Source organism: Pelodiscus sinensis, chromosome 5, assembly GCF_052426305.1.
Source record: "Pelodiscus sinensis isolate ZL-2025 chromosome 5, ASM5242630v1, whole genome shotgun sequence".
Taxonomy (NCBI): domain Eukaryota; kingdom Metazoa; phylum Chordata; order Testudines; family Trionychidae; genus Pelodiscus; species Pelodiscus sinensis.
The window spans coordinates 55,569,303-55,591,545 of NC_143056.1; the positions used below are offsets into that span (position 1 = coordinate 55,569,303).

General features: G+C 42.7%; 1 protein-coding gene across 1 annotated transcript in view; it reads right to left on the reverse strand.

Annotated features, from left to right (window-relative positions):
* Positions 1–20,593, reverse strand: part of AQR (aquarius intron-binding spliceosomal factor) — a 96,285-nt gene extending 75,692 nt beyond the window's left edge. Inside the window, exons 1-8 of the mRNA XM_006123267.5 lie at positions 20,330–20,593; positions 17,642–17,698; positions 15,724–15,764; positions 13,822–13,857; positions 7,667–7,787; positions 5,983–6,123; positions 2,404–2,472; positions 157–257 (exon numbers count right to left, since the gene is read on the reverse strand). Coding sequence (XP_006123329.3) covers positions 157–257; positions 2,404–2,472; positions 5,983–6,123; positions 7,667–7,787; positions 13,822–13,857; positions 15,724–15,764; positions 17,642–17,698; positions 20,330–20,416 — 653 coding nt within the window. The 5' untranslated portion in view covers positions 20,417–20,593. The remainder of the gene's footprint in view (positions 1–156; positions 258–2,403; positions 2,473–5,982; positions 6,124–7,666; positions 7,788–13,821; positions 13,858–15,723; positions 15,765–17,641; positions 17,699–20,329) is intronic.
* Between the last annotated feature and the right edge of the window lie 1,650 nt (positions 20,594–22,243).

Consider the following 22,243-nt stretch of genomic DNA (forward strand, 5'->3'; position numbering starts at 1 on the left):
TGCTGTACCCAGAAACAACTTCAGCTATGATGCTGATTTCTGAAACTCAGACCTATTCAGTTCTAACAAATGTGTATCAGGAATGCTAACTGGACCACTAGCAACATATTACATGCTTTGAATTTAATATGAAAAAAACCTGTTTCTATAACATACTGCATTCGTGTCTTTTCATCCATTTTCTCATCATTCTTCTTGATCAGATTCCAAAATTTTCTAAGCTTTGATGTCTTTTTCAGTTCTTGTTCCAGACGTGCCTGAAAAGGTGAAATAGTATTCAGACACCAAGAACAATTATGAACTCTCTTCTATTCTAAAGGATAAAAGTCTAGCTAGCATTTTTGGAAAGGAAAACAAAAATGTGTAGCACCATGCGCGCGTACACACACACACACACACACACACACACACACACACAAAATCTAAAACCAGAGCTCCAATAATGTGATCAATTTTCCCCAAATCTATTCTCAACAAGTATCCCATACAACCAAGATTATAACACTCCATGGTAGAGATACATTGCACCGATTAGCCACATCTAGACAGCCTGCTGAGAGTCTTTGGAAGAAAATCATCTTCCAATATTCATGAACTAATATAAAACATTTTTAGAAAATAATGGTAACAAAAAAAACTTGCTATCAAAACACTCCCTGAAAAACTGGTTATTTTTAATCGATTTCATCAAAAGATCTGTAGCAGTGAAGTCCACAGAATCTTTTTGGTTTAGGAATGAATAACCAGAAGCAATGTCTTGTTTAATGAATTTCCTTCTTTGTGTGGGATTATTTTCAATTGTTTGTATTAAGAAAAAACAACACAGCATACTTTGTTGTATATTACCTTTCATTGTGTCTAAAAACAATTTTTTAAACCCCAAAGTAAAACAATATTTTATTTTTGGGAATGCTTAAAAAATAGGTCATGTATAAGCCATCAGAGACTAATAATTACAAGAGACATAATGTACTAGAACGTCTTTAAAGTTAAGCTGTGCATGAATCAACTCTAAGAAGAGAAGCAGACAAGAACATAAAAGTGAATTAATGATCATACTATCATTAGCCATAATAATTAGAAATAACTCATTTTGACAGCCCCAAAAGATTTTAGTTAATACTGAATTTATCTCAGAAGACGAGATTGTTACATATCAATTCATTCAACACATTAATTTAACTGAAAAACATTATGATTGCAAAGTCAACACTGTCAGCATTCAAAAGTTAAGAAATGCCATAAATAAGGTTTCCCCTGTGAATAAATAGTATCTGATCAGACAACCATAATTCATACACAAGAAGGGAATCAAATTAAAATTTTATGGGCCACCTTCAGACATTTCCTAACTTCTGAATTGCTCACTTTTCAATTACATAAAGGGTGCTTATGCATTAAATTTCTTAGGCTTTAAACAAAAATGCGAACTGTAAAGAGAAATTTCATCATGTGGAAGCTCATTAATTCCAACATGGACCCAGAGCACAGAATAGTACCACTTAGGTTGTCACTGTCTGTATGAACCATCCACTGCAGAAAGACTGGGTACACACTTTGCCAGTGTGTTTCAGGGCTACTTGCTGGCAGCAGGGGAATACTGAGATTCAGTAATCCTGGGTTCTAAGGACAGTGTATCTAGTACATTATGCTTATTGACCTTTCTGCCTCCAGCCTCCATCCAGCCCCCTGAAGCCTGACCCTTTCCGCTCCAACCCTTCCAGTTTGTCCTTATCCCGCAGTGCCGTCCCTCACCCCCCTGCTCGGCGCCAGGCAGCACCCCAGCTGCTCTGCTCCGCACCGCTTCCCCAAGTCCACTGCTGCCGCTGCTGAAACTGACAAGCGGTGGACTTGGGGAAGCTGCAGAGCAGAGCAGCTGGGGTGCTGCCGGGTTGGTCCTGCAGCGCCGCTCCTTACCCCCGTTCGGTGATAACTACTTCACTCTGGGGGGGGGGTGGGAAGCCCACTCCCCTCCGGGAAACTCTCAGTGGCAGCGCAGGGCTTACAAAACGGCAGAGGGTTCGCCCCTCGCCATGCCGTTCCCCGGCCAGCCATGTGGGTCCCAGCAGACCCGTCACAGCCCCCTGTCGGAGTACCTCTCAATACTCCAGCATATCCGATAGTCCGGGACCACCTAGGTCCCAAAGGTGCCAGATTATCAGAAGTCTACTGTATTAGGAAACCTTAATTGCAATAATTGCTACTCCTACAACCTAGAAGACTGAGGTTTGCAAGAAGATGTTGTAGGTCAAGTAAAAAGGAAGAGTTTTAGCAAAAATGAAGATGTTCCTTTTGGAAAGTACTGCATATGATTTTAAAATACATGTCTTCTATTGTAACTTGTGCACTCTTGTAAGGTTGTTTTGCCCCCACCCCCTTTTTTTAATTAAATAAAATACTTACAGGCTGTAGGCCCATCCACATTGGCAGGGAGATGAGCTGCTGCACCTGACCCCTGATCAAATCCACTTCCTGTTACAAGGAATTAAACAGAGATAGCAACTTAGAACATTTAAGATCTGTTTACAGAAATATTATCTTGCAAGCATAATCCTATCTAACATCTTTATGTCCATAGATACTATGGGCTCTACCCTTCACATAAAAAAAAATATACACATACTATTCTAGATTAAGAAGATTTCACCAGGCCTAGACAAAATACCCTCTGCAGGCCAGATCCAGCCTGCCAAGCCACCAGATCTGGCCCATAGATGCAGCGCAGAATCTCAGACAGATTCCATGCATGACCTCTGCACACTGCTGAAAGAAGCTAGTTATGCACATATCTTGTCAATGTAAACCTGTTTCTATTACTATTTCTCTTAACCATTTTCTACAATTCCTTTTGATCACTACTAGGAATGTTAGATAGTGTGTAACTGAATAGTTGTGTAACCGCATCACATTTTAGCAATAATACGACTATTCAGCATAATAGCTGGCAGCCAATGCACTCCTGACCCCACTCCTGGGGAACCCATATCCACCCTATTCTGTTGCCTCTCTATCAGAGGCAGCAGCATGGGTGGCAGTTGGAAGCTGGTCCACGAGTTGAGCCAATTTAAAAACTGGGGGAGCAGACAGCACTGCAAAGTTGGTGCTGGGGGGAACTGGCTTTTAAGCCAGCTCCTCCTAGCACCAGCTCTTGCCTGCCCTCCTCCCACTGTCTCTGTAGGAGGCAGCAAGGGGGAAGGGAGCAGGCGGGTCCACAGAGTCGGCACACACGAAGAGCCAGCTTGAAAGCCAACTTCCTATGTATATCGACTCCCACCTGCCCCTCATCACCCTTCATGTTCTCTCTCAGAGACGGCAGTGTGGAGGCTGGGGGGCAAGCAGATCTGGTGCTTGTGGGGAGCCGGCTTTTAAGCCAGGTCCCCACAGGCACCGGCTCCTGCTCCCTCCACTTGCGGCCTCTGATACAGAGGCAGCAGGAGGAGAAGTGTGTTCAGTCGACAAGATTAGCTGATAAGCCCAGGCTTACCGGTTAATTAAGTAGTCATCTATGAGTTGACATCTCTAATCATTACAGCCACTTCTTAGATCCTGTGTTAATTATACTGTAACTTCTTTGGGAGACAAAGTATATTTTGCTGTATTTCTACAGCACCTCTAGCAATACATGTAGGCTTGGAATGATTTCATATTTCATCAGTAAAAGTTTATTTTGCTAAATTCACATCACCCACTCAAAGTAATTTCCACAATAACTGAAATTTACAAATAGACAAAATAAGAAAAATGCTACTGACTATTTTGTATATTCTGACTTGTGAACAATTTGTGTTTTAATATCCAAGCCGCATTCTATAGTTTTATACCATGTGTGCTAGAAACTAAACACATACTTTTGTGGTTACTATTTAAAGCCAACTATTAGTGCTGCAATACTATAATAAAAAACCTCTTTTCTCTGTTTCATCAAAACACCATTTACCCAGAAGTTTTCCAACCAGTTCTTAAAAAGACACAAATATAAAAGTACATTTCCCAATAAAATATACAGTTTTAAATAAAACTGAACTTAAGATTCAGCTTAATAGTCTTCTGCCCTTTTAAGTCTTATTTAGTATTCATTCCATTTATTTCAGCAATAAGTGCCCCCCCTCAACTTTGAGAAAAGACACTGTATCCCCTTGCATGCCTGCCCCTACAGCAGAACAGTCAGTAGTTTGCAGGAGAGAGAAGAAAATAGAAGAGTATACAAGGACCACACAGCAATTACCATAGCATTCCCTGTTGCACCCAACTCCCAAAACAGGAATTTCAATGTATGTCCTATTTAACGGACCCACCAATTACAGTAAAACTCCGATGGTCTGGTATCTGATGGTCCCGCACTCCTGATGGTCCGGCACCATCAGGAACCCGGAAGTGCTCCGGGCAGCCGGACCATGGGAGCTGCTCTGCCTCCAGCTTCTGCAATTCAACCGTTGCTAAAACTGACCAGCGGCTGAATCGGAGAAGCCGGGGGTAGAGCAGCTGGAGTGCTGCTGGGTAGGTCGCGTAGCGCTGCCCCTCGGGGCTGCGGGGCCAACCCGGCAGCACCCCAGCTGTCCCCGATTCAGCCGCTGCTGAAAATGACCAGCAGCTGACTCCAGGAAGCCTGAGGCAGAGCTGCTCTGTCCCGGCTTCCTGGAATCAGCTGCTGGTCAGTTTCAGCAGCAGCTGTCTTGGGTACACCTGGGACAGAGCAGCTGGGGTGCTGCCAAGTTGATCCCGCAGCCCCGAGGTGCGGCGCTGCTGGGACCAACCCGGCAGCACTCCAGCTGCTCTGCCCCAGGAGTCCCCGATTCAGCCGCTGCTGGTCAGTTTCAGCAGCGGCTGAATCAGGGATGCCTGGGGCAGAGCCGGACTATCGGAAGGGGGGGCTATGAGGGGTCTGGGGTGGAATCCCCCCCACCCCACCCCAGACCCCTCATAGCCCCCCCTTCCGATAGTCCGACATATTTGATAATCCAGCACCCCCTGGGTCCTAAAGGTGCTGGATTATCAGAAGTTTACTGTAAATCATAGCATCATAGACTACTAGGACTGGAAGGGACCTCAAGAGGTCATCGAGTCCAGTACCCTGCCCTCATGGCAGGACCAAATACTGTCTAGACCATCCCTGATAGACATTTATCTAACCTACTCTTAAGTATCTCCAGAGATAGAGATTCCACAACCTCCCTGAGCAAATTATTCCAGCGTTTGACTACCCTGAGTTAAGAACTTTTTCCTAATGTCCCTTGCTGCAGTTTAAGGCCATTGCTTCTTGTTCTACCCTCAGAGGACAACATGAACACGTTTTCTCCCTCATCCTCATGACACCCTTTTAGATACCTGAAAACTGCTATCATGTCCCCCCTCAATCTTCTTTTCTAAACTAAACAAACCCAATTCTTTCAGCCTTCCTTCATAAGTCATGTTCTCTAGACCTTTAATCATTCTTGTTGCTCTTCTCTGGACCCTCTCCAATTTCTCCACATCTTTCTTGAAATGCGGTGCCCAGAACTGGACACAATACTCCAACTGAGGCCTAACCAGTGCAGAGTAGAGCGGAAGAATGACTTCTCGTGTCTTGCTCACAACACACCTGTTAATGCATCCCAGAATCATGTTTGCTTTTGTTGCAACAGCATTACACTGCTGACTCATATTCAGCTTGTGGTCCACTATCACCCCTAGATCCCTTTCTGCCGTACTCCTTCCTAGACAGTCGCTTCCCATTCTGTAGGTGAGAAACTGACTGTTCCTTCCTAAGTGGAGCACTTTGCATTTGTCTTCATTAAACTTCATCCTGTTTACCTCAGACCATTTCTCCAATTTGTCCAGATTGTTTTGAATTATGACCCTATCCTCCAGAGCAGTTGCAACCCCTCCCAGCTTGGTATCATCTGCAAACTTAATAAGCGTACTTTCTATGCCAATATCAAATAGCTCTCAACTGCAACAATACAGGCATATGAAAAATATTCCAACATGTTCAGTACAACTTACCAAACTGTTGAAACAGTGATCAAGGAAGAGCAGGAGAACTGTCTGTTCATGTAGTGACAGTTCACTGTCACTCTCATCTAATGATGCTTCCAATATACATTTGAAAAAGAAAGGAAAGTGTTCTGGCTTCTTTTTGAATGTCTAGGAATACAAGGGAAAGTTGTATTTTCAATTAGTTCCAGTCAAAACTATTTACGGTCTATTAAAAAAAAACCCACAATTTTGAACAAGGTCTCAACAAAATCCACACATGAAAAACTGTGCTGGTTCTCTGCCCTATTTTGATCAGTTTATGCTTGTCACACAAAACAAATGGAGCAGAGATTGGCCAGATGCAACTTTTCCAGAATTCCCATGCTGCGAGGGAGTTCACAGGGCAGAGCACAGGATCTGGCACAGATGGTGTGCTGGGGACAAAGTATGTCAGAACCTTGTGGGAGTGCTTCATGTTCTAGTTAGGCTCAGCTAGAAGATGTTCCTGAGGGACTATTACCAACTGGTACCAGTTAAATCGGCTCCTACGCCCATCACCACCACTGTAATCTGTGCCCAGGGCCAGGCAGTATCAGGGAAACAAGTAGATTCTGACTTTAAAAAACTGACAGCTGTGTGCTGGTCAGGGAAATGGTAGCAGTCTTGCTCTAACTCCTACCTCCATAAAGCTATAATGGGGCACTCTTATCAACAATCTCAGCAAAGAAAAGCAAATGCCCTCCAGGTTCAAGTGAATGGATAGAAAAGTGTGAAGAGGCTTGCACCTGTCATTTCTCATGATTCAGAAACTCCAGAGACTCAGGCAAACAGTTTCACTCTTCCAGGTTATTCATCCAACATGTTTCACTAACATCAAAGTAATTCCTTTCCCTTTCTCTTGTAAGATCAATACCATGGGCACTATTGAAAAGTAAACTAATACACTACTGACTACAGTACTATCGCCTATATTTAGAAAGCAGTAAGGTAAAATAAGATTAGTGTTCTGTTTAAAAAAAAAAAAACATGGTAAATGTTTACATTTAATGGTGATCACTAATTTTTAAAAAAAATTTTTAAATCAGCAAATTATATTAGGTGGGATGTATGGCTCTGCTCTAAGGTTTGCATATTATATTTTAATCTGAATTATACTGATACCTGCTTTTATTTTTTATATTATATATGTTTAAAAATAAGAGGTTTACTTTAGAAATGATATTCTGTACTAGTTAATAAGTATATTATACATAAAACATTTTCAGTTTATAAGTTACAAAAATATACTTAAGATTTAAAACAAGAAACTGACCAATAAAATAGTCATCTTACTTTCAGTGACACATTTCGACATACACAAATGTAATTTCCTCTCAGCATTTTTTCCTACTACCAGAAAATAAACCTTCACCGAATTCCGGAGAGAGGGAGTGAGAGAAAGATATCTGAAATGCAAAGGTATTACACAGCAGAACAAATGATTTCATTTCAAAGGAGAAATCCCTATGAAAAGAAATCATTTACCTATCCACTGCTTTTCTCAAAAAAGAACTTGCAAGTGTTTAAAGTGCTCTAGCAGACAACCTAGAAAATCCACCATTTACTTTCAACATTGTAAGCTCTGCTACCTTCCATCAATTTAAATGGGCACAGTGTGAAAGCTGTAACTTGTAGATCAAAGTCAATGCCAACTGCAACTGAAATTGGTTACCTCCCATGCAGGTACGTTTTCTCTGAACTTCTCATTCACCATACAGCAGATTGACATTAAATACGCCTTACTGGACACCTCTAGAGAATAATTCATCCACAGGTAATTTTCAAGGTACTGGCTGCGAAGAGAAATAGTTCATTAGTTTCCACAACCCACCTACTCTGTCACTTATCTGGGGGGGGGGGGGGGGGGGGGAAGCATAATTATCTACAGATTTTTTTAAAATCCATCTGTACAACTTGTGAGTAGTTCTTGAAGTTACATCTAATCTAGGTCATTGCAGCAAAAACGTATTGGATGGGCACAACCTATGAAGAAAGATCAACTATCCTCAGTTGGAAGACTGTTGATTAAAGAGTTTTTATATGCCTTAGGTGCTCACAGCACCATACTGTAAGACGGACAATATTGCATGTTGATTTGCCAATAGAATAGAATAACTCAATCTCCTGCATATGATGAATGCTTCAGACATCTTCTCTAGTACTCGGATATAAATGCCAACTTTCTCTCATGACAGAATACGCTATGGCATAGCACTACACTTTATGAAAAATATTATTTATATATTTTACTTGATAACAGAAAATGATTAAGCATCAGAATAGATTATACATATAACTGCTCTACAAAGGAAACAAAATACAGGCAGTCCCCGGGTTACATGGATCCAACTTACACATCAGATCCCTACTTACAAACGGGGTGGGGCAACCCCGCACTAGCTGCTTCCTCCCAGCAGACGAGGGAGTTGCAAAGCTAGCGCCCCCACCAGCAGACCAGGGAGACGCGGAGCGGCTTTTCTCAGCAGACACCTCAGCTTGAGAATAAAGGACTGAGGGAAGTGAGGTATAGGAGAATAAAACTGAACTCTGGAGAAATGTTTGGCTAGAGTTTCCCCTACAATATGTACCAGTTCCAACTTACATACAAATTCAACTTAAGAACAAACCTATAGTCCCTATCTTGTATGTAACCCAGGGACTGCCTGTAGCGTAATTCCACATGGCAAGCAATCTAAAATAATTAACATATTAGACTGAATAAGATCCCAAAACCTAAATTGTTTGACTTTGCAACTGCAGAACCCACAAAAACTCCATGAGCCCATTTTTATTTATTTACAGCAATTCTAATTCAACAACACCTGAGCATCACACAAATATTAATGGATTTAGCCTCACATTATGCCTTGTGAAGTAGGTACCGTAAATTAGCGTATATAACCCGCACACGAGTATTACCTGCACCCATGTATAACCCACAGTTTTTCCTGACTGAATAAAAATAGTCTTACATACCCCCCCCCCCCCCGCATGTACTGTTAATGAACAGTAATGAAGTGTTAATGAGCCGAAGCTGATGACGATGAGCAGTAAGTATGCTACAACCCTTATCGCTGGCATATAACCCCTTTGAACCACACTATTTTACTATCCATTTATTCCTTTAGTAGTTTTAACTTGTCCTGAAGTTTTAAAAAGTACTTTAAACTTTTTAAACATGCCTAAGCGCAAACTCTACACATCCGATTTTAAATTGCGTGTTGTGACATATGCAAAGGACAATGGAAACCGAGCAGCAGGGAGAAAATACTCTGTGAACAAAAAGTCTGTTCGGGAGTAGAGAAAGGAAGAAGCAGAACTTGAACAATTACACCCTAGGAAAAGAGTGCAATGCGGAAAGAAAGTCAAGTGGCCAAATCTGGAAGAAAACTTGTTGAAGTGGGTTCGTACACAGAGAGAGAGCAAACGGGCGGTGTCAACAGTAGCCATACAACTCAAGGCTCGACTAACGGCTATGGAGCAGAAAATCTATTATTTTAAGGGGGGGCTCGAGAAATTGGGTGTACAAATTTATGCGGAGAAACTGTCAGTTCACGCACGGACATCTCCTGGCCAACAGCTTCCCGACAAATGGGAAAAGAAAATGGATGATTTTAAAAACTTTTGTACATAAAGAAATTCACCAGCTGGGCTTGAAACCAAGCAACATTATTTACATAGATGAGGTGCCCATGTCATTTGATATACCCCCTACTCGGCCTGTTGCGGAAACTGGAACAAAAACAGTCTGTGTACCAACCACCGGTCATGAACGCACCTGTTTTACTGTAGTGTTGGCATGCACGGCAAATGGTGATAAATTAAAACCTATAGTGATTTTTAAGAGGGTAACAATGCCTAGAGAGAAACTGCGGCTGGCATTTGTGTGGCTTGTAACAAAAAGGCCTGGATGAACACAGATGTTATGAAGATGTGGACAGACAGCTGCTTTCGTGCACAAAAATGTGGTTTTTTGAATCCAAAATCTCTGCTGGTTTTAGATTCCTTGGCCGCCCACAAAGAAACTTCAGTTCAGAAACATATAAACTTTGTGGGTGCACATATTGCCATAATTCCAGGTGGGCTGACCGGGCAAGTTGCAGCCACTTGATGTGGCTGTCAACCACCCGTTCAAGTGCTTCGTCCGAGAGGAATGGGACAATTGGATGACAAATGAGGAACAAATTCACTGCACCGTGCAACTGGAAGTTTGCAGATGGGTTTTGGCTACTTGGGACAGAATAAAACCAGCTACTACTCACAATGGGTTCCGTAAATGTGACATTCTTCCCGATGTTGACTCTTCTCGCTCTGAATCCGACTATGACAGTGATTCAACAAACCACAGACCTCAACTGTCACTGAAGCTTACCTAGCCTTGGCTATGGATTTTATGGATGTTTTTTGTGGACCGTGACTACGATGAAAGTTTTGATGGTTCTGAAAACTCAGATGCTGAGGAGGATGCTGCTGGCGCTGATTCTAGAGATCAGAGTGAATGATCTTATGTATTTTATGACAATGCGAAGATGGCTTTTTTTTAAAAAATAGTTTTACCATATATTTATTCTATTACTAGTTGCACAGTAAAAGAATGTATTTTAATGTATTTTAACATAACTGCCTTAATTATTAAATTAAAATATGCTACTTTTATCAAATAAGAGTCAGTCTTGTCTTCCTGTACTTTCAGTAAAAAAAAAAAAAAACCTGTATTTTTTTTTACTGATAGCCATGGGGGTGGGGGGAGAAGGGGAGGTTTGTAAAACTTTGCATAACCTGCAGGTTATATACACTAAAACATGGTAAGTATAATTATCCTAGTTGTACAGACGGGAAACAGTCATAGAATAGTTAAGTGATTTTCCCAGGATCACAGTGGCTGAGTCCAGAATAATAATCAAACCTTCTTAGTGCCATGATTTGACCTTACTTTCTCCAACTTCCTTTCAAAGACTGCAAGCCCGCCCCCGTGGTGTGTATGACAACTGGACTCAAGAGGAATAGGGAAAGTATTGATATGCTTGGTTTTTTTGTAAAGTCTTATCTGGGAGGTTGTTTTTTCCTTCCTTACGGATAGGCTAAAGCCTTCTACTTTAAAACAACTCTAAAAATAGATGTCAGTCAAGAGAGATGAATCAGGGTCACTTCTGACAAAAACAGGTTTCTATTCTTGATGGTAGCCAAGACAGAGTACTACAAAGTAGGCAATATCCAATCTGCTGAATCCTTCACTCCTGAGGGAAGCATACAAGGAAATGTGGCATAGTGAACTGAATGGAGGACAGAGTATTTGAGACCCCCAGGCTTTTCTTTGAGAGGATAGGACATGAGCCCAAATTAAGTACTTAAGTAAAACCATTAATAGTACTAATTACAAACATTCCACAAATAGATTCAAACCACTAAAAATTAAACATGAAACAGAGCTCTAACTTTTGCATTTTCAAAGGATATCAAATTAGGTATTTTCTAGGAATGTTAAGGACTAGTTGCTTCCCCTGCCCTTGCTGCCTTTATCAGAGAGAGGCAACAAGGGGGGGAAAGAGGGGGAAGAGAAGGGGTACTTCAAAGCAGCAGTGCCACATGGAGCCCGGGCCAGTTGGGGTGTCCCTAGGCTGCACATGGTGTTTCAAAGCGGCACCGCCACATGGAGCTCAGTTTCAGCAGGGGAGTCCCCAGCTGATTGTAGATTCCACGTGGCGCTGCCGCTTTGAAACACCGCTGCTTCGAAATGCCACCGGGAGCCCAATGCCGGACTCCACACAGCGTTTCAAAGCAGCAGCACCACATGGAGGCCAGGGTCAGTGGGGGAGTCCCCTGCTGACCCTGGGCTCCACACAGTGCTTTTGCCTTTGAAGTATCACACTGCAAAGGCAGAGGCACCCTACTGACTAATCAAATAGTCGATGCAAAATGCATCAACTATTCGATTAGTCAATTACAATTTAACACCTTTACAATTAAAAACCCTCCAATTAATATGGTACAGTGTGGTCTTCAACTTCACAAATCCATACCTTGCTTATAATTTAGAGGTACACTAAATCAAATAAAAAATAAATAAGCTTTGAAATATAACAGTTTGCAATAGAATGGTTTTAATAAAGGAATGCTGCTTACTTAATTTGCAATTAACAACTATTTTTGCATTCCTATATTTTTATTATTTTAGGCAGCATTTACTTACATATAACGATGAGTGTATATGTGTAATTTTTCCTCCCAAACATTACAAATATTTCATAAACAAATACTTATCCATCTGAAAATAAACTTCAGGCTAGCCACTGATACAAGCTGAACTATACCAATAGTTATAAAGAACACCAAAAAACACCCCAATTTTGTATCATAAGTATATACCAGAGGTCCCCAAACATTTTAGGTTGCCGGGCGCCAGGGGGGCCGTTCGCCTGCTGGGCACCAGAGTGCGGGGCCCCCCCAAAACTGCGCGCCCGGGGCCGGCGCTCCCCTCCCCCCTCAAGCGTCACACGCCCTGAGCGCGGGCAGCCAATCCGCGGCGCTCCCGGGGCCGGTACTCACCATGCGCCATGTGCCCGGGGCCAGGCCAGCCCCGAGCACTTGGCGGGCGCACACAAATGCCCCCGCGGGCGCCATGGAACCCGTGGGCACCGTGTTGGGGACCACTAGTATATACAGTCCTGCACACCAAGAGCTGTGCCTTAGAAATAACTTCTTTGACCAAAGGGACTTGTATTCCAAGGACAAATTGTACATGGCCAGTCTAAAAATGGACAACTGATCCTGCAAGTCCTCCCGGAATAACTGGTTAGAAGCTGCACATATGGACAGTTTGCACGATTGGGTACAGGGTATGGAGAGTGTCCCTAAAGGTAAGTGACCTCACATCACCTCTCAGAAATTCTCTCCATTATTTGAATATTTTCTGCTTCTTGCAAAGATGCTTATAGTCATCCTCAATTGATAGAATGATAGTTGATGTGGCCCCAGGGACAGGGAAATATGAAAATGGAAAAAATATGAAAATGGAAAAAAGACTGAGGCTCTGATAGGGTTGTGGAGTGGAAGGGGGAGGGGAGGAAGAGAGAGAGAAAAGACATGGGGTTTAGGGAAATAATGGAAAGTATATACTGTGCAGTATCAGCATGAAGAATCTCTAACACAATTTAAAGAATGGGGTTATTGAAATAGTGAATGCTACAGAAACTCTCTTTATAAGGATATCTATACCAGCTGGAAATGAAGTAAGAAGCTACTTAAAAATCCCATTCAAAACCAGAATTTTACTTTCCTATATAAAAAGGAAAGAAAAAGGAGAAAATGCCAACATTTAAAAAATGACCATTTTGTTTCTAAGTTTATCCTACTTTTCCAATAAATGACTGCATTTGTACATTACATTCCTTCCCTTCATCACTCATCAGCGAAAAAAGGGATAAAAAACACTTGTGCTTCACAATGGTGAAGAGACTGTTTAGTGTTGGTGAAGTGCCACTTCATGCTACCTCCCCAGTGGGTGAGCTAGAGAAATCTCAGTGAAATAAAACATTAATTACAATTAATGTTGGCATTTCATACTTTTAATTTTTCTGTGGTCTATATTTAAATCCATCACAATGAACTTGAAACAATAAAGCAGACTTTTTCTTACCCATTTTTAAATATCAGATTTCTAGCTCCTGCCTGGTGAACAAATCATGCTACTGTCCCTAAACTGCAGCACACAGCAGGTGGGAACAGATGAAGTATACTGCCTTACAGCAAAGTAAATCAGCTTTCATCTCACCTTTATTTTCACCAGTTATTACAGAGAGCTAATTTTTATTTCTTTCTAAAACTTACCTAAATTCAAGAAGCATTATCTTCCTAATGGCAAATCTAAAAAGGAAAAAAGGAGAAAAAGTGAAACAGAAAAAATAATACCTTTCATACTTATTTGTAGATGACTCAGAAAAAGAAGTGCAAAGCTTTCCCTTTACATATTGTTCTCTTCTAAAATTTCTGTGCAACTTCTTTCAGACATTGCTTTGCAATGACAGCTACATGGATTCCAAATTAACTTGGGTAACTATTTTTCAAAGGTAATGGATTAGATTTTTAAGAAATAACTCATGAATTCATTGTAATAAAAAACTAGAAGTGGTCATTTTTAATCCAAATGATTTTGGTTAATTTATAGATAAAGGGGATAAAAATAAAGTAACTATACATCAGGCATTCATGTTCCAGGTTTTAAAATCTGAGATCTCCAAGATGTTATGTTATAAGGCTCTATTATTCTTCAAGGATATTATTAGCTGCTGCTCCCTCCTCTCTGGATGCAGCCATGAAATGTTGTTAACCTTACACAATGCTTTGCCTCATCCTCTTCTCTATTTAACATTAATGCTCATTAGAATATGTTCAATTGTTTGTGAACATGATACATTCTCTTTAGCAAACAGTTATTCATAAACTAAGAAAATGAAACAACCAGAAAATGAGTTCTCCCTCACTGACAGCTCCTTTACAAATCTCAAACAAGAATAAATTGCAGGAAGAGCAGAGGGTAGTAAGGAGAGATTCATTTCCCCATTAAATGGGAACCAAGTGGGGGTGGGGCTAAAATTAACAATTGCTACAAAGACCACCTTATGCTACAAATCACATGAAGGTAACAGAGAATGGAATGCAGAGTACGATTTATTCACTATATCGGACCTTAGTTAGATCATGCTTAAAGAAATGTAGATATAAAGAAAGCTTGCCTTTAATCTCTGAAATTACATAAATCGACCAATGACTATTAATACACTTTTCAATCATTTTTTAACATTCATATTATTAAACTACAGGCAGTCCCCGAGTTACGCGGATCCGACTTATGTCGGATCCGCAGTTACGAACGGGGCCCTTCCTCTCCCTGGTCTCCAGCAGACCAGGGAGAGGAAGCAAAGCGTCGGAACACGCGGCCAGCTGACAGCCCAGACGCGTCTGAGCTGGCCGCGTGCTCCGTGGCTTTGCTCTGCTCTGCTCCCCCTCCTCCTCCTCCTGGTCTGCAGACCAGGGGGAGGGGGAGCAGAGCAAAGCCGCGGAGCCCGAGGGCAGCAGGATAGCCATGGCGCGTCTGGGCTGTCCCGCTGCCCGCGTGTTCCGCCGCTTTGCTCCCTGTCCCCCTGGTCTGCAGACTAGGGGGACGGGGAGCAAAGCAGAGCAAAGCCACGGAGCCCGAGGGCAGCAGGATAGCCACGGCGCGTCTGGGCTGTCCTGCTGCCCCCGTGCTCCGCGGCTTTGCTCCGGACGCCTGTGGTACAGCAGCTGGGGTGCTGCCGGTTGGTCCCGTAGCGCCGCTCTGGGCGCCACTGGACCAACCAAGCAGCACCCCAGCTGCTCTGCCCCAGGTGTCCCCAAGTCAGCAGCTGCTGAAAATGACCAGTGGCTGACTACAGGAAGCCCCTGCCCCGGGCTTCCTGGAATCAGCCGCTGATCAGTTTCAGCAGCAGCTGACTTGGGGATGCCTGGGGTTCTTAAGTTGAATCTGTATGTAAGTCAGAACTGGCGTCCAGATTCAGCCACTGTTGAAACTGATCAGTTTCAGCAGCGGCTGAATCTGGACGCCAGTTCCAACTTACATACAGATTCAACTTAAAAACAAACCTACAGTCCCTATCTTGTACATAACCCGGGGACTGCCTGTACTTTAAATCAACATGGATATATGTATTCAGCATGTTCTGAATAATAAAGGAGCAACATTGTACTGACCTTGATTTGACAATTTCTTTTGCATACACTTCTTCAATAACCTATTGCAAATGATATTTAAAAATTGTATTAATTAAGAGTTAATACTTTTGTTGTATTCATTTTATATTCCAGGCATTAAGGTTTCTAAAATCAGAAATGCCATTCACTAGATGCTATGCATTTAACATTTGTGAGTCCTCAATTACATCAATAATAACTTGTATTCTTATTGCATTTTCCATTCACAGATCCTGAGATATTTTAAAGAGGCCTGATGTTCAAAAAGTATTGCAGAATTGCCCTCAAAAATTCAGACCCCTTTAAGATTTTTTTCAAGTAGTGTAAACATACACATGATTTGTATGCTAGACAATACTGTCCCTACAGAACTTCATGCAGCAACCACACACTGTATTTTTCATTATTTTTGCTTCCTTTAAACAAGATTGAATGTTAGGGCTATCCCTGCAAAGCACACAGAAGCTACCTGTAATAGTTCATAATTATATATTTATAAACAAAAGCTTATTGAGTAGTTGACTGGAGTACTGACTACTCACTCCTCCCAGCCTTGCTGCCACTGTGAAAAACAGCAAAGGGAGGAGGAGGAACATGAGCCGGTGCTGGAGGGAGCCGGCTTAAAAGCTTCCATAGATATCAGACACTGCTAGTCATGTTGACAAAGAGTATTTAAAATGTTAGCACTCCTGAGCACATATTTCTAAATTTAATTGTGTAATGCTAATAATATATACCAATGTTTTACATAATGCATTTCATTGGTGAATCTTAAAGTTTCACAATCTTTCACCGCATGTGTCCCCACAACATCATTTTGAAGTAGGAAAGAATTTTACAGATGGAGATAATTTGATGCATCAAAGATAATTCGATGAATCAAAACATCCAGAACATTAAGGAGTCATCTATTATACAATTATAACAGATACATGAGCTAATAACAGTTCAGTTTCAATTTATTTATAATGCAGACAAAATCATAGCTAAAGCCCGAGAAATGTTATTGTGTAATCTACCGAAATTAGATCCACTTATTCACCTAGAGTTATTGGGTACACAGAACCGAAGTTGGTTTGGATTACTGCTGCTGGAATTCTGCACCACTGTGTAATGCAGAATTTACACAGAACTGATAATCTCCCCATAGAATTTTACCCCTCCCCGTGTCACACAGCAGAATTTGTGATTTTCCTGCCACTCACAGCCCCAGCTGTACAAGGCTCACAGCAGGAACTTTATATTGGTTATTTTAACAAATAAAATAATTTGCAGAATTTTTCAGAACTAAAAAATATTGTGCACATATATTTTATGGCATATAATCCCACCACAAGTAGTTATGGATGCTCTACAATGCCTGATCCTGCAAACACGCATATTTAACTTTACACAAGTAGCCTTACATAAAAAACTAACATTGCTGATACGTAGAAAATTGCAGTGCTTCAACATGTTGAAGGAACAGTTGATGTACTATATAGATAACTATTAGGTAAGCTGCTGTGTATGCAAAGTTAGCAATGGATTGAAAAATCCTCAGAAAATTCTGCTGTGATATGAGTGATAATACTGAAACATGAATAAATGGGTTTAGTACCACTTCCTAATCCTACATAACATTAAGCGTGTGCATTTGCAAGATTGGAGCTGTATGAACATGCAAGTGAATTTGCCAATAAAATCAGAAATATTACCATGATAAGTTAACTAAGCTGTTTTGGGAAATTTTCAAGAGATAGCAACAAAAGATAGAGTATCAACATTGGTTATCTAGTATATTTTACTGGGTTTTCCGTTTTCTTGAAAACCTAAAACAAAAAAACATTCTTATATGCTATTAGCCAAGTATTTTATAAGCATCCTTAACTCTATTACATCTATTAATATCAATGCAAGTAATAATCCAAGTGTTTACCTTTAAATCAAAAGGTAATTTTTTCTTCACATGTGGAGCCCAGTATTTATTTGCCAACTGTAAGAAAAAAGTATTTTCATAAAATATATGAAGAAAATACACGAAGAGTGGTAACTACAGTGTGTCTATTTTATAGTGCACTATGTTTTTATTCCACATGCTCACTAAATTTAATCTCCTAACTAACCTAATCATATTATACCTCGAAAAATGATGCTAAGTCATGCATTTCATCACAGATGTTGTGGAAAGGCCCAAGCTGGGGGGAAAAAAAGCTCTTGCACTTGAGGACTGCATGTTTCTCCTAAATCATCTTGATGGTGAGAAAGAAAGGGCAGGTGGGCTCCCCACAATGCATGCATACATCATGAGCCTCCTCCCAAACAGCTATTCTAAGACCACTTGAGAAATTTCAGAGATGTGTGGATGTTCAGAGAAGGGAAAGGGATTTCTGCTGAAGACCTAGCACCTCCTCACTACTCCCCATCCCCTGACTCAGCAAAGTTAATGAGATAATGATGCTACAGGATACATGGTCATCATTGAGCAAGCTTCATTCTGAGTGAAGCAAGGGAGAATACATTTGACAGAGTGGAGCAGAAATTCACACAAAAACCCTCACAACCCACCTATTTCATGATATATTGCAATTATACTGAAGCTTCAGCCAGTTATGCTTTGCTTATTTTGTACCATTACAATTTTTTTCACAAATCAGAGGATATATTACTGATTGTCAGAGATCTTGTACAGTAGCATATACTAATGCAACAAGAATGTGAAAAATCCACTTGCCTACAATAAACAGACAGCTTCTGATACATGTTTTGTGAATATCTCCTGAGTTAAAAACTGCAATCAAAACTTAGGTTAACCCAACTAAGTCAGTCAGGGGTATGAAAAAGACAGTTAAAACTGATGTAATCCCGGTGTAGACACTGCTGCAACAATGGGCAAATTATGACTTTTAATGGGCTAGATTTAGGGATGTAAGCGACTAGTCAAGCAGTTGACTACTCGCTTCTCCCACTCCCCACTGCTTAAAAGCTGGCTTCCCCCCACAACAATCTCCGTGGTGCAGGAGGGGGGCAGGGGAGGCAGAGCCACAAGGTCCCAGGGGCAATGTGAGCCACCCCCGGGAGCTAAGTCCACCTCAACTCTACGCTTTAAATGTAGTAAGAGGCTGCTGGGCTCTTACTACTTTTAAAAAGTGCAGAGCCTCAGGGTTCCACGGGTGGTGCAAACCAGGAAGCTAACTCTGCTGCAACTCTGAACTTTAAATATCTTACAAACCCCGCAGGCTCTTCCTACATTTAAAGTTCAGAGCCACTGCATCCTGTGGGCAACACAAACTAGGACTGTTCAGTCCCAGTTTGTGCTGTCCTGAGAGCTACTGCAGTGTAACCCACCCTGGCGTTAGCTCCCAGGACAGTGCAAGCCAGGACTGAACAGTTCCAGCTAGGGATGTTAAATCTTGTTTAATCAACTAATTGATTAGTCGGATGGATAAGCAAGGGAGCCATAGAAGGTAACCCCACTGTGACTATACCTTTTAAATGTATTAAGAGCCTAAATGGCTCTTAATACATTTAAAAGGCTGATGCACAGCAGAGGTGACCCTGCACGAGCTGGGACAACTGATTCCCAGCTCGCACAGGGTCCCCATTGCTATGCTTCTGATCAGGAGACTCAGCTGATTCTCAGTTTGCGCCCAGTCCCCACTATCCCCCTGCTTCCCTGGACCCCGCAGAGATGGTGCTGGGAGAAAATGGGCTTTTAAGCCAGCATCGGCTTCTGCTCGCCCTGGGACATTGCGACTTTATGCTTTAAATGTAGTAAAAGCCTGGTGGGCTCTTACTACATTTAAAGCACAGCGCCACAGCGTGAGTGTCCCCCCACCAGACTAATTGAGTAGTCAATGGAAATTCCATTGACTATTTGATTAGTCAATTAAACTATAGTTAACATCCATAGGTAGATTTATTACAGTGATGGAAAACCCTTTCCATCACTCTAGTAAGCACCTATGCCAACATAGCAGAACTACAATGCTGCCCTTATAAGACTCAATACGCAGAAATAAGTAAAGCTTTCACCTGACGAACAGAATTTTAGCCCTTGTGCTTGTAACAATAACCCAAGAGCCAGGCAACTCCGTGATGCCTCCCTATTCTGTTCACTTTCTCTGGGGCACCTGGCATTGGCCTGTCTGCAGACAGGATACTGGACGAGATGGTCTGACGCAGCATGACCCTTCTTATGTTCTCACAGCTTCGATACACAGAAGGCGATTCAAGACCCCAGGCCAGCCCGCGCTGAGCAGCGTGCACTCAGACTCGGCCAGGGCACGTCGGGGAGCCTGGGATTCCGGGGCCCGCGGGCGAGCGCTCGGGGAGCGCAGATGGACACGCGGACAAGGCAGGGCACTATTCGGCGCCAGGCTTGATGCACCAGAGCAGGGCGCTGCCCAGGGATGCCGCCAACGCCAGGAGCCCAACGGGACGAGATTGACAAGGCCAAGGGGCGGGGCCGCGCTTACACCGGGCACTGGGAGGGGGCGGGGCTCTCTAGCCGGGGGCCGTTAAGCACCAACCTCGGCGGGCGCGGGCGGGGCAGCGAACGGCTCCCACCCACCCCACGGCGCTCGGCCGCAGAACGGGCTGGAGAGGGTAGATCCCCCGCCCTCACCTGAGTCACGAACTCCGCGTTGATCTGCGCCACGGTAGGCGCCACGATCTTCTTAGGTTGGGAAGAAGCTGCCGCCGCCGCCGCCATGCCGAGGCTGTGAGAGGTCCCAGCGGCGCGCGCACCCGGCTGTAACCGCTCTCGCACGATTGGTCTGTTCCGTTCACCCCCACCGCCCCCCACAATGGACTCTCCCACCCAGCGCCTCAGTAGTTCCCGCTGACTTCAGCCGCACCAGCCCCTTGAGTCAAACTAGCGGAAGTTTGGGCAAAAAACGGAAGCGGAACTGGCGTCTGGATCTTCCAATCGCCGCGACTAGAGAGGCCGACCGACGAGGTCAGAGAGACTGGACGCGTGTTGCTAGAGCGTCTCTTACTGGGAGACAGTGGTTGGCTGCGCCCCTTGCTGGGCGCTCAGTGTAACTCATCTGACGAATAGTGATAGAGATGTAGCCGTGTTAGTCTGGTGTAGCCGAAACAAAAACCAGGACTATGCAGCACTTTAAAGACTAACAAGATGGTTTATTAGATGATGAGCTTTCGTGGGCCAGACCCACTTCCTCAGATCAAACAGTGGAAGAAAATTGGCACAACCATATATACCAAAGGATACAATTAAAAAAAATGAACACATATGAAAAGGACAAATCACATTACAGAACAGGAGAGGCATGCAGGGGGAGGAACTTAGGCGCAAAGTGTCGAATTTAAGCATGAATGTCAGTTCAGAGGATTCTCTTTCAAGTGTGGTCTTAAAAGGTCTTTGAAGCAGGGTGTACCCTGGTACCTTCCCTTGCGACAAACCATGTTGCCAGCTTTGTCCACATATTCACTCTGCTGATACCATCATTGGACCTAACCAAGTGAGTTATAAGATCAAGAATACATATTCCTGCTCATCCAGAAATATAATTTGCTATCATGTGCCGAAAGTGTCCATCTGCTATGTACATTGGACAAACGTCTCAGACACTTCGCCAAAGAATCAGTGCCCACAAAACAGATATTAGACAGGATCACAAAGAAAAAACAGTTTCTTGCCATTTCAACCAGAAGGGACATTCATTGTCTTAACAACTTGATTACCTGCATCCTGCTTCAAAGACCTTTTAAGACCACACTTGAAATAGAATCCTCTGAACTGACATTCATGCTTAAATTCGACACTTTACGCCTAAGTTTAAACAAAGACATTATCTTATCCATCACAAAGATAGCTTCCCCAATTATCACTTCTAATATCATTAGCTCACAGACATTTACCTTCCCCCCCATCCCTCTTCTGTTCTGAAATTTGATTCATCCTTTTCATGTGTGTTCACTTTTTTTTAATTGTATCCTTTGGTATATATGGTTGTGACAATTTTCTTCCACTATTTGATCTGAGGAAGTGGGTCTGGCCCACGAAAGCTCATCACCTAATAAACCATCTTGTTAGTCTTTAAAGTGCTACATAGTCCTGGTTTGTTTGTATTTTCATCTGGTGAAGTGGGTTTTACCCAGGACAGCGCACGGTGCAATGTATTTGTTAGTCTTCGCTAAGATGCCGCAGGCCTGCTGGTTGTTTTAAAAAAGTGACAGAGTGACAGGCTACCTCTGAGACTTTTGCAATGAACTGGTAGCCTGTGCTGCTGTGGGAGCCAGGAAGGAGTGCAGCAGAGACAGAGTACTCCTGTTATGCAGCACAGCCCAGGCTCCTCCTTGCTCCAATCCTGGCATTGGGAGCAGGTCCTAGAGTCGCCCCTGAACCCCATCACAAAACTCCAGAGGCCAAAGTATGAGCAATAAGCAAAAAGTGCCCAAGGGACAGTGGCAACAAGGGAGATGTGGACAGCACCTCACCCTTCACCCCTCAAGAGCAATGAGCCTAGAAGCTAGTGATAACACCTGTGAGGGAGAGAAACAGGAGAGCTCAGTG